The sequence below is a fragment of the Ascidiella aspersa genome, chromosome 8 (genome assembly GCF_963924565.1).
Source record: "Ascidiella aspersa chromosome 8, kaAscAspe10.2, whole genome shotgun sequence".
Lineage (NCBI taxonomy): Eukaryota > Metazoa > Chordata > Ascidiacea > Phlebobranchia > Ascidiidae > Ascidiella > Ascidiella aspersa.
Window position 1 is genome coordinate 11,960,580 of NC_139454.1, and position 17,525 is coordinate 11,978,104.

At 36.2% G+C, this 17,525-nt stretch overlaps 2 protein-coding genes across 3 annotated transcripts; one reads left to right on the forward strand and one right to left on the reverse strand.

The window, feature by feature from the left end:
• Positions 1–83: 83 nt before the first annotated feature.
• On the forward strand, positions 84–9,948 carry LOC146136143 (Golgi-associated plant pathogenesis-related protein 1-like). 2 transcript variants are annotated; one of them, XM_083395569.1, is made up of 4 exons: positions 84–455; positions 5,863–6,058; positions 7,583–7,755; positions 8,103–9,947. In XM_083395569.1, exons 1-4 carry the CDS (start codon positions 404–406, stop codon positions 8,255–8,257), a joined length of 576 nt encoding a protein of 191 aa, XP_083251695.1. In that variant the 5' UTR covers positions 84–403; the 3' UTR covers positions 8,258–9,947. The 2 variants fall into 2 exon arrangements, with proteins under 2 accessions (XP_083251695.1, XP_083251694.1); XM_083395568.1 differs by lacking the exon at positions 84–455 and adding an exon at positions 3,028–3,553 and having other exon boundaries at positions 8,103–9,948.
• A 384-nt stretch (positions 9,949–10,332) lies between these two features.
• Positions 10,333–15,949, reverse strand: LOC146136144 (PDZ domain-containing protein 11-like). The gene is made up of 4 exons (XM_083395800.1): positions 15,671–15,949; positions 15,327–15,425; positions 14,957–15,017; positions 10,333–10,611 (listed from the first exon to the last, which is right to left on the reverse strand). The coding sequence occupies exons 1-4, from the start codon at positions 15,905–15,907 to the stop codon at positions 10,574–10,576; spliced, it is 435 nt and encodes a 144-aa protein (XP_083251926.1). The 5' UTR covers positions 15,908–15,949; the 3' UTR covers positions 10,333–10,573.
• Between the last annotated feature and the right edge of the window lie 1,576 nt (positions 15,950–17,525).

The window sequence follows — 17,525 nt, forward strand, 5'->3', positions numbered from 1 at the left end:
AATCGTATTGTTTGTTATACGAACGTTTTCACTGCATTTTGACAAATTGAAAAGCAGTCAGTATGTTTTCAAATAGGACGAATAAACAACATCATATTTACAAAACATTTTGTCAACTACTGGTTTGTGTAAACATTATTCATGACTATATTGTCGATGTAGCCAAACCTTGAGCCTCTGTAATGTTTTTCCTAACAAACTTCAATATACCTGTGGCCCTTTATACGCTTGAACGATTCTGCCGAAGCCCTTGAACCCCACATTCATGGCTAAGAACCATAGCCTCAAAAGCCACACGACACTATCGAATTCTGCGGAAAATCGTTTGTTTTATTCTGCAAATGCGTTACATTGACTGAGAAGTAGTTGTGCTACCAGTTGTTAACTGACGTCCACTGCAACGATGGGAAATATTGTGTCGTTTTTCTTTGGAAACGCAACGGACCAAAGTCGAGGTAAGGCTTAGACCGGTACCTTAGTTACAAGAAACAAATCACAAGATGGGGAGGCTTTAAGAGACAATCTTGTTTAAGCTAAAGTTGATTTTCGTGCTTGAATTTGTACAGTGTAAATAATGTGCTAGTAAAGAAAGGAGCAATTTTTGAGATGACATCGAAGAAAACCTTGTTTTACGTTGTCACTATTATATTATGCCACTGCAAATTTAGGTTCAAATTAGATGGACAAATATATAAATGTTGTTTTTTAAATAGCTAAGAGAGAATTTTTTCTTAAATGAACTTTCATAAAAATATGTAAGGTTTTTTTTAAAGGTAAACAGAGAGTTTTTAACATTACTTATCAGCTTAATAAGCCTATACACACCCCTGACCAAGAATCCTATATATGACTCAAAAAAATCTTTTCTAAATATCTCGCTATATTAAAGTTGTTCTAAATAAATGTTTTAGGTCCTCGGTTTACCACGTAATCCTCTTAATCGAGTGGTTCTAACTAAATATATGATACACCAAACACAAAATTTGCTTAGTTTTATGTCCACTTTCTTGGTAGCAATTACGACGAATTCCACTTAACAACGATTGCGAAAAATGCGGGCCCGGAGGCTTTCAAGTCGCAGCCTTATCAAAAAATAGCCACACATTTAATGTTTGATGAAGGCTGTAGCGGGTTATAATTTTCTTAGCAAGCGCAGAATTGCATTTTTAAAGTAATAAGTTTTGCGAAATCGGTAAAAACGTGATAAATGTTGTGTCGGGATGTGTGCGGATAAAACTGTATAAGCAAAATCTTTTGATTAGGCATATGACCTAATGACGCATTTTAATCGCAAGTATGGGTTTTTCAAGTGAAAATAATTAAATAAAAATGTTAATAATAAAAATAAGTTCTCTTGTATAGCTAAATACGTAAAGCGCATTATCTGTATGAAGCCTTCTTGTTGCATTATAGCGTTAAGTTATAATAGCTGGGTTATTTGCGACAGAAGCTTGTGTATACGATCTAGTTTAACATATAAATAAGACGTAAACAATATAAATTTAAAGTAATAGAAAAACTATACACAACTTCTACCATTAGCAGGAATCTTAAGAATTATGAAATACGGGAGAAGCGCTGTGTGTTGGGCAATATTTTCGGTCAAGAATAACATTTAATGCTTTTCGTGTACTGCAAGAATGTGGTATTTTAAAGCTTACTCTTGCTAATATACATTCAGCACCTTACTTTATACAAACCATTGCATCTTAATTTTAAAAAGGCCAAATCACGCCAAACTATATAGTTTTTGTGGAAATCGTCATGGTGTGAAAACAATAGTAACAACAAAGTATTCCAGGTATTTCTATAAGTGTGCAGCTGTTGTTTTACAAGGTCCAAATCACACACCGAATCTCAAGAGTGTGCAACTGCGCAAGAGGTGGCAGAAATAGCTGAAAACAACCTTTATCGCGAAGTTTAGTCACCCTTAACAAGTCGCCCTGGTCGTAGTGAATGCGACGAGAGTGCCGGGTTTCACCCGGTGCTCTGTTTGTATGCGATCGCCTTTCACTTTGGACAGGCGATAGTCGACTGCACGAACCTCAACACGACCAGTCAAGGCGCTATAATTTCGCACTTATCTTCAACGCTGATCTACCGCCGTTTAAATCAGACAGCAGAATGCGGTTAATCGTCCTTTTTACGAGGTAATGCGGTTGTGGCATGCCTTCTGGTCAGAGAGCTATCGCTCAACGGCGTCGGTTTGTATACAACTATACAACAAGTGTCGGTCGTTGATGCGGTTAATCTCGCACCGGTCAGCCTTTAGACAGCTTATGGGCACTTGGAGGCTGTCCGTGACGCTACGCAGAACGGTTTTGTGCCAGTTAAACTGACCTCAGGCGAACGGCCGGACATAGTTTTGTTATGAGTCGACCACAGGCTAATTTAGAGTTTAAGATTTTAGGAAATTTTAAGCAAAGTGTTCACGGTTAGTAATGTTATGAAAGCCGAGGAGTTTCGCTTATGCCATGTTAAACGACAGCTAATTCTAACATCCTGATAGGCGAATTTAGTAACTGTTCAAGTTGTACCAATTATAAACACACTTTGAATTTGCATTCGCGACTTTTGAAAAAAAAAGTTTGCGTTTACAATTTGCTAATTAAAAAAACTGTGCTATTTGGAAAGCGAGCTAACGAATATATAATGTAGATTAATAAAAAATCATTAAACTATAACGCCTTGCGAAGCTTAATTTTTTTAGGTCAGCTATATGAACCTTATGCTTGACTGGTTGTTAAGGAGGATAGTAATGTAGTAGCATGATAGTGTTACGTCATAAAACAATTAATTCAAAAAAAACATCTGGTGTTCTTGAGCGGATTTCATTTTGAAGTCTACGTGACGCATTGGTCACATAAAAAGGGTGCGATTAATGCTCGGTATAATGTAAGTTGTATTCTAATTTTAAAGACAGCCATCATTATTAAAATTGAAACCTACGGTCGGGTCAGCCAGATTTCATGTATTCTGTTTTTCTGCGTTACAGCAAATTTGCGGTGGCATGAAGTATCGCTATAAGCATTGTAACGCGGCTGGAAAACATGTTAAAAAAGGCGGAACGCCGACTACAGTTAAATAACACACGGCGTCAAAGGCCTAAAAAATGGCTGACTGACAGTGAAGTGAAAACCCGTGCCAATTTGGGTGTGTTTGTGGATCTAAGTGCACTATACGTGTCCAGATAAGGCAAATAAAACTATACGAGCTCCCATTTTACGAGTCTATTATATTTGGTAAAGCCCACGAAATTTTCCAATACAAATAGTAGGGCAAACATAAAACATTAGAATAAGTTAAGAAAAAAGCACAAGAGTGACAGTAACTAGTTTGATTTATTTGTTTAAGGGTGTAAATAATTTACAAGGAATGGTCAGCGTCAGAAACCGTTTTGTTTTGTTTATGCATTGTTTTCCATAAATTGCTAATCACGTGCTTCATGGTGTGATTTGTTTTAAGATAATTTGTTGTGGTAAAGGGATAGTGATGGGTAACTTTTTTGCCAAAAGAAGAAGACCGTTGGACAACGGGGCCGACAACAACAAGCGTGAGTTTTGTGTTTCGCCGCTTTTTCGACTGGTGACGCGTAACGAAGCCCTATACACATTTCGCTTATAAGATTTTAGCTGTTCAAATGCGCACGGATTTTCTCTATTCATGTACACTAAATACTGTCTGGCTTGAAGCTTTTGGTTAGTGAAAAATAAGTATTCGAATGTTGAGCGCTGCAGGCAATAAAAACTGTCGGAATTTAAAGTGTATTCCTTCGTTTAATGTAGATTTCATGTGTGATACTACGCGTTTAAGGCTTTCCTACGTGTCATCGTCATGTAAAGTTTAAAATGCCATTTAAGGCTGCCTAGCATTAAGTATAGTTACTAGCATAGAGCAACACGATTGTTGGTGATTTTACTGTTGCTGATGAGCTTATTTATGGATTTTTTGCACGGGATGCGGAAATTCGCAATTTGTCGTTTTGCCGATCATGTCAGAAATAGTTAACAGTTCAAAAAAATAATCGAATAACAACATTTAACTTTTCAAGTCTTTTTGCGTTGCAGACGATTAGGTAGCTCTTAAATACTTGTTAACGATTTAAAGATGGGTAATTGCTGTTGCTTCGGTAAAAATAGCAGCAGAAGTAAGTAAAGTTAGCCATTAGGTTTTTTCTTAGACAACTTTAATTCATTATAACACCAATTTAATGATTTCAAGGAAAACGTCAGCTAAAATGTCAAATTAAGCACTTCTAGAGCTAAACAAACCTAACAGCTCAAGCAGAAAGTTGCTGATACAAGAGTCAATTTGTAGAAATAATAACCAGACACTATTTTAAACAACTCTACTCGTGTTGCGCATAATGCGTTTAATGTTTGACATTTAAACATATTTGAAGCTCTTTTTTGATTACTTTACAACTCGCAGAAACTATATAGGTGTGTTACGTAAAACTCACATCATGTCATTTGATTGTACCCCCGGGCTAAACTGGCAACGAGCACATTCGCACACTTTATCTAAATAAAGCCAGGCTGAAAATTTGGCGATACGTACCCATCGCTTCATATAGTTTGAGGCACTCAAAAACCTGTTATCGTGTTTCTTAAATAAACCTGGTGTCCACGATAATCCAAAAGTCAAAACCGAATTTGCTGTTCCCTTTAGGTTATTAAAGGTAACTTCATTAGCCCGCCGCAAATATTGTATGGGTTTTTCCTGTGACTTAAACGATTTAATTTAAGGTAACACCTTTCCAAATAAAGATTTTTAATAATGCAAAAAGGTCTGAATAAAGAAATCGAACGTTCGCTTTTTAATAAATATAATGATATCCAAATTTGAATGTTTGGCAATCCAAACTAGTCAAATGCATTTACCGATTGGCGCAGTTTTGCATTTTTTTCTAATTAGGAACCATTAAAGTAAAATGAAGCTAACCGAATCGGGTTTGCACAGCCTGGGGGGTATTAATTAGCGTTAGCTATCAGCACTTTCTAACCAGTGGGCCACGACGGAGCTTTTAGATGAGCCATGAGGTTATTTAAACGATTTTAATTTTGGTTGGCGGAAGTACAAGTTATAAACTATCGCAACTGACGACGTAATTAATATTTTGTTTGCCTGTCCTGATAAACTGACGTTTTTCAATGGAATGCAACGTTCCTTTTGCGAACAGCGAATATGAAAATTTTCCTTTTTATTATAGCAATGAATCGTTCTTCGCAACGACCCCTTTTTTGAGCTTTTAAACAAAATGCTTGTAAAGTAATTAGTTGCATTATAGAGGGTTCACCTCGTTTTTTGAGGCAGTTTGCGTGAGGAAAGAAAAATTCCTGATACCAGCCAACTGCACAGTTTATCGCAAAACAGTGGCTGGTTATGCCAAGCTGTGGACCGTAACGGCAGTAATCTGGATCGCACGCTTTGCTTGTACTAAGCCCACAATTTTAGTTGCGTAGGTTCTTTTTTCCGTGGTTGCTTTCGGGAAGTTTACTAAAATCAGTCCCTAAAGATTTCCCTGTTAGCTAGGAAAATATTAAAAAGAGCCTTTCATGGAATTCGATCTAAAGACTATTGCGAACCATATTTCAGTTTATATACCGACTGTGACAGAGAAAGCTGCTATGCAAGTCGAGTTACGATCATAACAGCGTTACATGTTAACTGCACAGATATTCGAGATCATATTAGGTTCAAATTAAACCACAGTACGTTATTAGCTTTTCTTCTGCTTGTACGTATGTATGTCCTTAGTAGGCCGACTATTTTCGTTAACTCAGTCATTATACTTGAAGTGATATATTCGATACCTTACAGCAGCACGTAAATACAACTACAATTTATTGCTTCTGCTAGCCTCGGAACCAGCAGCCCCTGACAGCACTCCCGCCCCCGAAACGCCCCCCGCCCCCACAGTCACCCAGCCGGGCACCGAGACAGCGGAGGAAAGCAACTTCGCTCAACAACTCCTCGACGCTCAAAATGTTTACAGGGCAAAGCACGACGCGCCGGCTATGAGCCTTGACGTGAAATTGTGTAACTCGGCACAAGAGTAAGTTGAAAAACAGTTCGCCAGCGGTGCGATGGTGCTGTCATGATCAGGTGATAGACCTATGGTTCCCAACCTTATTACGGATTGCGGCATCCCTAGAATAATTCTCGTAAGATATAATTCAGTGTTATGTCAAAATAACCGAAACTGGATCATTACACCCAACCACTCGACACAATGTAGGAAAAAGCAAATTGATTTAGTGAACTCCTATCGTATACTAAGAGTTATAAGAGGCTTACCAATAGAGCAAAATTCAGATTCTTACAATTTCCCAAATATGCCAACATCCTTGAGCAGTGGTTCTCAACCGCCGGTCCGCGACGGTCCGCATCAACTTTCCTGCTGGTCCGCCGAATTTATTACAATTTTATATCTTTATAGTTGCAAAATACAAGATGTTAAAAGCTTGTTCATCAAATATAGAACTTCGCCAGTTCCGTAATTTGCTGCATTGTGACGCAACACAGAGTTAATGGTCTACTTTGGACGCTATTGTTCGTCACAATGGTACAAGTGTTGTAGTAGGCTACAACTCGTTTAACTCTTAAGTTTGAAACCAGTTGTAGGTGAAACACTTCAATGAACCAGGTAAAACACGTATATTATCAAAAAGACAGCAGCAAATTGTCAAATTGGCGTTTCCATTCTTTGCTTTTAAGTTGGGTATACTTTTGTCGTATTTACATTTTGGGTTGATTTTGATTTTTGAAGGTCCACCGGTCCGCAAAACTTGTTTTGAAATTTTACCGGTCCGTAAGCTAAAAAGGTTGAGAACCACTGCCCTTAAGCGCCAAAAAAGGCACCCCAGGGTGTCTCGTCACCCCGGTTAAAAACCACAATGATAGACTGAGACATTACTCCGAAGCATTTTAAGTGCTTTTTGAAATGTTAGAAAGGTTAATAACGTTGCAAGTCACCATTGTCATTGATTTCAAACCCTACGTAACGAATTACCTCTGCAGTTGACATCCACCGTTTGGTGACGTCACGCGTTAACAAATCAGCTGACACAGGCTCGAGTTACCTTAATATTAACAACATTTATTAACAATAACTCTATTTGGCGTCACGATTTGACATTGAACTTACAAGAATGACGTCTTTTTTTTACAGTTTATTTTTAATGACACTGTTCTCATTACGTCATACGCTTGCGAGTAGGGATGTCCTATATTGGACTTTTATTGTTATACCGCTACCCTATATTTTGGACAAAAAGTTTTGCGATTATATCTCATACAAAATAAGGTGGAAACTTCAAAAACATTTTCCCGGGTTATTGGACCCGAAGTTGCTTTAGATTTACCAAATTCTTAAGTTGTTACTATTTTATAAATTTACCTTTTAAAGAAACTATCGCTGAATTGCAATACTAAAATTTGGCATCGGATTTCCACTGATACCGCCCTAGTATCGGACGCTACTACCACTGAGCTTCAGGTGTTGGCTCTGATCCGACATTATCGGACATCGCTAGCTGCGAGTATTCAACGTCCTGCTTACGCGAAAGAAACTTTGCAGGTGGGCGGACCACATGGCAGAGCACGGCATGTCTCACGCACAGGAGCGCGATTTCGGCGAAAACCTGGCCTGGTCTTCTGCGAAGACAATGACCGGAGCTGAGGTTGCCACGATGTGGTACGACGAAATAAAAAAATATAACTTCAACAAACCGGGATATTCATCGGGAACTGGTAACACTGCAAACTGTAGAAAATAATATATGTTTTTCTTACTAATGAAGTGCAACTACGGTGGCCTGCACTGGAGGTTATTGTCTGAATTAGTTTGCAATTCGCTCCACAAAAACAATTACAGATGAAACTGTACGTTTTCTTATATACCGTTTAAAAAAAAAATTGTGCATATCAATCTAGTTTGCAATAACTCTAAAACGTTTAGAACTGATCTTCTACCAGGCAAATTAACGAAAAATGTCCTGGAAGAAGTTTGTTTTATTATTTTTCGTCAAAAGAGAACACCAACAAAACTAAAATATTGATAAAAAATATCATTTAAATAAATTATCTTTTACTTTAAGGACATTTCACCCAAGTTGTGTGGAAGGCTTCGACTGAATTTGGGGCCGGAATTAACTCTTCCGAAAAGGGCACTTTCGTTGTGGGAAGGTACACTCCTACAGGAAATATAACCAATCCTGGAATGTTCGAAGAAAACGTCCTTCCTGGCAAATAAAGCAACCCCCGAAGGCTGTGCATTCGTGATAACGCTTGATCATATCATTTTTACTAATCGTATGTTATTGTATCTTGTAGAAGCATAGCTACATATTTTTAAGATAACATTTCAGAGATGTTTGGTGCCTTGTCCATTCGTTTAATGGCGTTTAATAATATATATAGTTGGTTAATGGAAGAATTCTGAACATTTGCTTTTACTTATTACGAAATGAATATAAGGGCTGGTGGTAACGGCAAAGTAGGCTATGTATAGCCACCTCAACCATTCAAAATATTTCAGCAATTTTATTTAAACACATCTTTTACGACTTTCTTAAAAAGTGTCTCCCACCAGAACTTTAAGAAACCCATGTAATTTTTGTGTTTATGTGCGGCTGTATATTTGTATTAAGCGGGCAGCGACTTTTGTAGTGGTATCGATTTGAGTTTCAAAGAAGTCATTTCGAAGGTAGAAACTGACGTTTAGCGAAACGTCGGTTTGTCGCTTAGTTCACACCAGAAGGCCGATTTCGATCTATTGATATGTTGCCTGGTGGAGCAAATTCTATTTTTAAGCCATGTCGAAGTCCGGGGTCGATTACTTACAAAACTTAAATCGCTCTCCAAGTCGGCTGATATTTCGCCGACCCAAATCGTTTACATACAGAATAAGTCACAGCAAGGATTTTTTTTATAACTTTGATTTTAGTAGGATAAACATATTCAATTCAAATAGTATTTACGTAAAAAATGAAAAGATAATTATGCAAATTTAGAAGGATCAAAAGCCAAATAATTTAAGTCATTTTTTTGTAAAACATAAAAAAATCATAAACACGTTGCCGCGGATAAGTCTAATAATATATTCCAATTGTTTGTCATCAGGTTTTTTTATGCACATTCTGAAAAGTAACTTAGCTTTTTGGTGGTGATTGTTAAACGCACAGCCTTATTCTATTTGACCGAGTTTTAGATCGCAAATTTATCTTCACTAAAAACAAATAGAACAATGCGCGTTTATTTTGCCAACCATCGTAGGGGCCTAGCAGAAAGGGTGCCCAACCGACCAGAATATACAACGGGCCACAACTTGATCTAATTTGGCAATCCGTTGCAATTACATCCTTAAGAGTCATCTTCATTATTATCAGTGATCTTCTGACGTGTAACCAGATAAATTTTCACGTTATGAGGTGATTAAGTGGGTTAGTAGTAAGGGGCTGCGGAGTCGGTGCCAGGTTCAGGACTTTAATATTCGGTTTATTTGACCGTCAGCCATATCCGACCTCAGCCCTGCCTCACCAACGAAACACCTGGAGCAGGGGTCGGCAACCTACGGCCCGCCAGTGAAAATCATCCGGCCGGCGAGCTCTTTTTTAAACTGGACATAAGGTCATGCCCCATATTTCATAACATTTTTCTCGAATCTTGATTTACTTTGATGTGTTTTTTCTTTTGAGCGAGTCTTCTCATATCAAAGGGCAGCGCGCATTGAAACTGGTGGGAACTATTCGTAGCATGGTATTCTCTAAAATAAAAGTTCAACTTAATCTATATAAACTTTTCTCTGATGTATTCCGTCTTCAAATATAAACATATAGAACAGGAGTATAAGTAATATGTACATATTTCATTTTGTGTTTGCGCAATGGGTCACGTTTCTGGTAAATTAAAAGGTTTCCCAATTTAAAGCAAGCAAACGCTTTTTTGTATTTATTCATCTTATCGCTTCGCGCGTTGCTACTTCTTTTAGTATCTATACACTTATTTTCAATTGCTTAAAACATTTAGGTCCGATCCTGATTTACAAGTGCTTAAAAGCCACTCGATTTTATAAAAAAATGGTTTGGCCTTCCGTGAACTTGCTATGTTTGGGGAGACTAGCAAAAGGTTGCCGCCCTGGGCCTAGGGGCTCAGCAAAGTTAATGTTGACGTTAAAGGCAACAGGCAGTGTAATTTGCAGGAACTTTGACCAAAAAACGTTTTTTTTAGTTTACGTAACGAAATGCTTAAACAAATTTGCAATAAAGCACCTGTCGTGCTTAAATAATTTTTCAGAGGAAATTTTTCACACACACAACATAAAAAGAGTTGGAAAACTTGTGGTTTATTATAAAGTTCACAAAAATGTATAAGGCTAAACGCAACTTATCATTAGTTTAAAATTGAAAAGGATCTAAAGCAAAACATTTATAGAAAACATGATCAACAAATAATCCAAAATATAATTAAAAATAACTATAAACGGGCTTAACCAAATATTTTTTATGACGAAGTACAAAAACAAATAACTTATAAAATAAATTAAAGTACAGTAGAGCAGGTGTCGAACTCAAACCAATCCAAGTCTCTCTTGTTGCAGATCAAAACCTAAAACATAAGTTCCACTGTAAAATAATTGTATTTATATAACTTCTACAACAATAGGCTACTCTTTTTCTTACAAAAGCACACAAAATTCCAGTTAATTTTGAATTAGGTTGATAATAATTTATGTCGATCCAGACTGCAACCTGTGGCCCATATGTAATTCTCCAACTGAAAAATATGTGGCCTTATGATACAAATACAACATAAACATTTTTTAACTTTTGTTTTTATTGCCTACTGTTCACCCATTTTGTTTTTTTATTTTACCACATTGACAACTTTATACTTTATTACCTGAGGCTATTTTAAAGTGAAATTCAACCAGCCTTGGAAAAAAATTACCACAAACATATAGACCAGGAGAAGTTCAACTTGTGAGCATTTTTCTCAAACTATGCTTCATAAAATCGCCTCATCATTTGATACTGACTAATGAATGCAGGGTTGAGCTTAAGCACTCGCCCGCTCGCCTCGCCAATGCGAGTGCAAATCGCTCCGGGCGATTGCTGATTGGCACCCACTCGCCCGACTGGCGAGTGGCTTCGGCGGGAAATTTAATTAGTTGGTGTAGGACAACTTGAGCTAAGCACCACTACTAAGCTAAGCGAAATAACACTTAGCGCTAGTTATTTCATTAAACACTAAGGCGCAAATACATTTAAAACTACACAAATAATAAGGTTAATCGAAGTCACGTTCGAAGCACGTAATAAAGACTTTTTGTCCCATTTTAAAAAATCGCTTACTGGCAAAAATTCAAAGACGTCATTGCTGCAGTGGTAAATAGTAATGAGCTTATGAGGTTTATTATTTAACTTAAACGTTGTTAATTTTTAAATGTTTAACCCGGTCGGCCTTTGGAAAAGTTTATTGGACTTGCGATGTACTCAGCGATAAGAATTTTACTTTACTGTATTTATTGAATTGTTTGTATAAGAAAGTTATAAGCAATTGCTGCAGTTTTTGGTAATTACAAGTTCGAATGCAAATGTATTATAATATTATTTGTAGGCAGTGGTTTTAAGATGTTTTGAGGGAACGAAGCGGCCCACTGAACACTATAAGGGTATATTAAAATATCTCCTACTTGTGTAACTACTTAAGTCTACGTAAGTATGTTGTTGCGATCTCTTAAAAGTTTATAGCTGTCAACCAGGCCAAAGCTTAAAAAATAACTGTCTGTGAATATTTTATATCGCAATTATGTTAAGATGCGAATCGAAACTATTGCGGACGCCCTTGGAAAATTGAAACGATCCACTATAGGGGTCCGCGCAGCACTCTGGTGCATGTGGTTGTTAACTTTGCAAATGAATGGTTCGGTTGTAAATTTATTTTGTCATTATTAGCTGCTCAACCAGTAACTTTTCGTGCCAGCTGGCTAGTGTAAATTTTTGCTTAGGAACAACCCTGGAATGCCTTGGGAAATAAGTAGCCAGCAATTTATGGACAATCTTAGAGTGGTTAAATAAGCTTTCCATTGAAAGCTAAAGTGATTTAAACCAGTGGTTCTCCTTTTTAGCTTACGGAACGGTAAAATTTCAAAACAAGTTTTGCGGACCGGTGGACCTTCAAAAATCAAAATCAACCCAAAATGTAATTACGACAAAATTATATGCAACTTAAAAGCAAAGAATGGAAACGTCAATTTAATAAGCAGTTTGCTTCAGTCTTTTTGATATTATAGGTGTTTTACGTGGTTGAGTTTTTTACCTACAACTGGTTTTAAAGCTTAAGAAACGAGTTGTACCCTACTACAACACTTGCACCATTGTGACGAACAATAAAGTCCAAATAGACTAACGTTATGTTGCGTCACAATGCAGTAATACGGAACTGGCAAAGTTGTACATTTGATGGACAAGCTTTTAACATCTTGCATTTTGCAACTACGATATAAAATTGTAACATATTTTGCGGACAACTTGTAGGTTGATTCACAAAAAATAGATTGTTATGTTTTACGGGTCATTCCATGTCAACTGCCCAGGCAAGTTAACCCACCCCTTTCAGATTTTTTTTTTTTTTTTATAAGTTTTGTATGTCAATGCATCTAGTTATACTGATGTCAACAAAAATTTTTTTTTTTAATTTCATCAATGCTTGCCGAAGTTATGACAATTTGAAAATATGTCAAATATGTGATCACTGCAGCGACGCGCGTCAGTGCTTTTTGATAATACTTTGTTTAAAATGTCACATTTCTTTCTAAATTGTATATTGTGGTCATTTTAGTAGGCTAGGTGAACCTCTAAGGCATTCTCAATCAACTCATTACAGTTTTTCATGTTTTTGAAATATGGGTTAGTAATTAAAGGGGGGGGGGGGGGGGGGGAAATAATCGTAATATACGTCCGATCACTTGGGAATGTTACCAAAAATCTAAAAATTACAATTTAAATATTGTACCGGGAAAAAAGGTGTGTGCCAATTGCAGTACAAGACTTAAAGAAATTCTCTTTCAACATGGATTATCAAGTGAAGAAGCTTCGAGTTCGACTGACAGTGAAATATATGAGATTGCATCTACTGTTAAAGCAAACAAATCTTTTAGCAAGCTTAATGAAAGTTTACAGAGCGTTGAGGAATCACCTGTGAAGTTGCATAGTGTACCTTCAACTTCAAGCAGTAAAATTGTTTATGGAAAAAGAAAATTACATCGAATTCATGATACTTTTCGTGCAAAGATATCAAAGGTTCTTAATGTCAGTGATGTTGAAATGTAACAGTTAGGTGTAATGAAAAGTGTTTTGACTTTCTCAGACTGTTTTGTCTGATTTCATTTACATACTAATAATGATGCATCATCACCAAAACTTTCCCGGTATTAACCTTAGAATGCTAACTTAAAAATAACTATATTTGTGTCTTAATTACATCAGTTATAAGGCATTATTTTACATAAATACATAAGGAAATAAGCTGTTGCTACCAGGCATAGTATACTAAAAATAAGTTGTTCTGGTATAAATAAGTTCTTCTGGTATCATACCAGAAGACCTTATTTTTAGTAAATATTGGCATGATGTGTATTTCACAAATTATGTGTGTAATGTATATGCTGGTATGGGTAGTGGTGTAACTTTTCAGTACTGTAAAAATTTTTTGTGTAACAGTGTCACACTGCACATAATGTAAACCGTAAACAATCCTGTGTTAGGCGCATCACATATGGTAGGAATTGATGTGGTTTCCAATGGTTTATTGATTATTTTGGTCATGTTAACATTTTAAAAAGTTACTAGATTCTATGTGTTTTAAGTTTAGTTACTTAAAAATGTTACCGGCAATAACAAAGATTTGTTTTAGGTAAAGGTACAATTTAAGGGCATATTAAACATTAAAAAAATAATTCAGCACATGGAATGACTCAATATAGAATCAACCTGTTAATTGTGATTGTTGTATACCAGTACTGTCACTGTATATATTAAAAATCAGACTTTTTGTTTATTTGTATGCTTGAGAGCATTCTATGAATTTTTTTGCCTTTAACAGAAGCTTTCAGATTTTACAAGCAAATTCTGCAAGTTAAGAGCTTTCAAATGATGTATTACACAAGGTGATCCCTTCTGTGCTCTTAGAGATACAGCCATCAAGTTTTCGTTATGCATGAATGAACACGATAACTAGGCTCCGATTCCCCCCCCCCCCCAAACACAAGGGGAGCTGAGACGTCAATGTTTTTTTAACAGTGAAATATTGTAAAATACATCTGGGTAGCATCAGTTTTCAAATAAACGGCTTGATAAACTGATTAAAAAAAGTTATAGTGGTTGAAAGTTATGCTCAGGCATTTATGATATATTTCATGAGCGAGGAACCACCTCACAGGACCCAAACTTAAATTAGCGATAACTTTGTCAATTCTCGACCGATTTTCTAAGACTTAGTTTTTCAGAATCGTGGTGAAAAGTTCTATAAGACTACCAATTTTCAACAAATTGTGAGAGGGTGGGTCAACTTTTGCTATTTTTCTGGGACGTTTGACAGAATGACCCAGTCAGCCAAACAGGTAACTGATAAATCACATATATGGCCTGTAAACAAGGTTTCACAACACTATTTTAGATGGTTGCATTGGTCATTATAACTACAAAATTTATGCTGCTCTAATACCAAACTAACTATTGTATATTAATTATGCTACAATATTATTTAAATACACAAAAGCGATAATCCTCAAAATGTAAAAGCAAGTTCTTAATATTTTCAATAGCTAAAATCCAAACTTTAATAAAGTTTTACATGAAGACAGTATCCAGAATTGTTGTTGTAGAATAACTTTAATGTAACAATATTATAAGACAAATACACTGCAATTGGTTGACAGTTGCTTACTAACCGAAAGGAAAATATTGTACTCTCATATCCAAAATAGCAGACTGCTGCAATAGATCCACTGCCTAACACAACAAAACATTGCCATCATTATTTAATGATTTAACAAAATTTTAACTGGTATAAACAAATATTCAACTCAAATTTAATAAATGTTAATAATAGTTAACAATACCAACAATAGTTGATTTGAATTATAACATATAACGCTGGATTGTATTAATGATAAAAGTCTCTTTGTTACCCAAAATGTTTGACTGGATTTAAAAAAAATATATATTTTACATCTTGATATCTAGTTTTTTCTGTTACCAATTTATCGAAAAATCAAAAGTTAATTTTTAATGAATAGGTATGTATACAATTTTGGATACCTCTGAATGTGGAATATCTCCAAAATCAACTTTGTTAACAAACAAAATTTTGTCTCCAGATTTTAGTCCAATTTGGTCTGCATCGGAACCAGGCATAACCTATATTTAAATATAAAATAATAGTTTAAGCTTACTAATTTAATTAATTTTGGTAAAAAACTACAAAGCAATATGGTTTATAGATTAGATGAATAGGCAACAAACAATAATATTCCAATACTAAATAGCCTATGCATTTCCCAGTTAATATCAAACTCTGTTTTATGGATAACTCTCTAGAGATCACAAAACAAAGTACCAATCAGAAAAGCAATGCCTAACCAGATGTGCAGATGACATATCACCTTGGAAACGTAGACGCCATATTCATTGGCACGACCACCTCTTATATTGAATCCAAGAGGGCGATCTTCCCGTCTTTCGAAGTGCACAGACCTGGGTAGGTAGGTTATTAAATTACTGTTGTAATTAGGATGGTTCCACCTTTCCTCTGGAGAAATCCATGGCGGGGGAGGCTCGTACGCGGGAGGTGAAGGAGGCTGAAAGTTTTTTCTGTATCGCCCCTTTTTAAAACTAGACATTTTTTTAACTGTACAATCTTAATGAACGGGAAATTCCCCGGTGATTGATTTGTCCAAAATCCAATGACTGAAGAATATTTATTACGTACTATTTTCAATGTTTTTTCTTGTCAAATTTACTGAGAAAAGTAAGCAACAATTCATGATTAGGCGGTAAAAAGTATTAATAAATTAAATGCTGTAACAGTTGCCCTTTTTTGAAGTCCATCTGAAACTCTTGTATGTCTTGGCTCAAAAACTTTTGTATTCGAGGTACGCTAAAAATGCAATACAAGAGGAATCCTTTATGTTTCTTGACGTGCACTTCCCAAGTTAGTATATTATTATGACAAGAAAAACGTTATATTTGTCGCAAATGTACTTTTTTTATTAATTAAAAAAATAGCGTTTTGTTGCCACAGGTTACAATGCTAAAACCACATATGACTTGTCCCTTCGATCTGCTGCATCAAAATTGTCAATTGCATTGGCGAAATTGGAAATTTATATTCTACGGCCTACGTTATCAATTTTCCAAGTAATGGTCAATAGGGAACACTGTTGTAATAAGTTTAATCAATACATCAATACCAACACTCAAGGTTGGGTCACACTTGTAGGGGGTATGGGTCCGATTAATGAGTCTTCATTTATATAATTGCCAAGATGAATCGACCACACTCCTACAAGATTTGAGATGGCCTGTCTTCGTGAGGCCATTCAGGTCCTGTTCTTTCCTTTAGTTCAGATACATGAACAGTCAATTTTGCTGTCTTCAGTCAAAGCTGTAAAAGCCTCTCCCTGCACTAGGCAGTACTGGTTGATACTGGTTGATACTGTTTTTTATTCGATTGAGCGACTATACTTATAGGCGAAAATATTTCTAAAATGCACAGGAAATATTGACGTAGATATTCTTACGATTTTCAATAATAAATCACGTGACAACAAGGCGTGGTCTAAACCTTTTTCTCTCGACTCTTATAGACGGAAATAATATTTTTGTCCAAATATGGCTTGAACAAAAGCGCTTCGATCTACATTGCGACGTAACTGGCGACGATTCTAAAAATAATGGATTGTTGACAATAAGGCGAATTTCAAAACAAAGCGCTCACATTAAACGGATATACGTCACCTCACATACAGCTCTGACGCATAAAAATTGGTGTAACAAGGCATTCGTTGCAAACTCTAGCAAGAGATATCGGCAATGGAATTTAAACAAAAACTTTCATGACGCAACATTAAGGCGATAAAACAAAGAATTAATTTGATGTGCTGACGTGTTGCGACACACTAAACGCGTCTGGCATTAACGTAAAACGTTTTTTTTTAACGCTGTCGGTTACGGAAAGTTGAAATATTTAAAGTTTGACTCTTTCGGTTAGAAGCGAAGAGATTTGCCGTTAACGCTGGTAACGCGTTATGTGTGAACTGGACGTCGATAGCGTTTTGCGCCAGGCGCTAACGCCAGAAGCAAATCGCGTCTAGCGTGAACCAACCTTTACAATTAACAAGCACGGTATAAAAAATCGTTTCAAATAGATATAGGCAGATCTAGGGGACCGGGGATAGCTCGTAATTTTTAATTTTGTAATTGCCTATGACTTTTTGGTTAAAATACATATAAATTTTG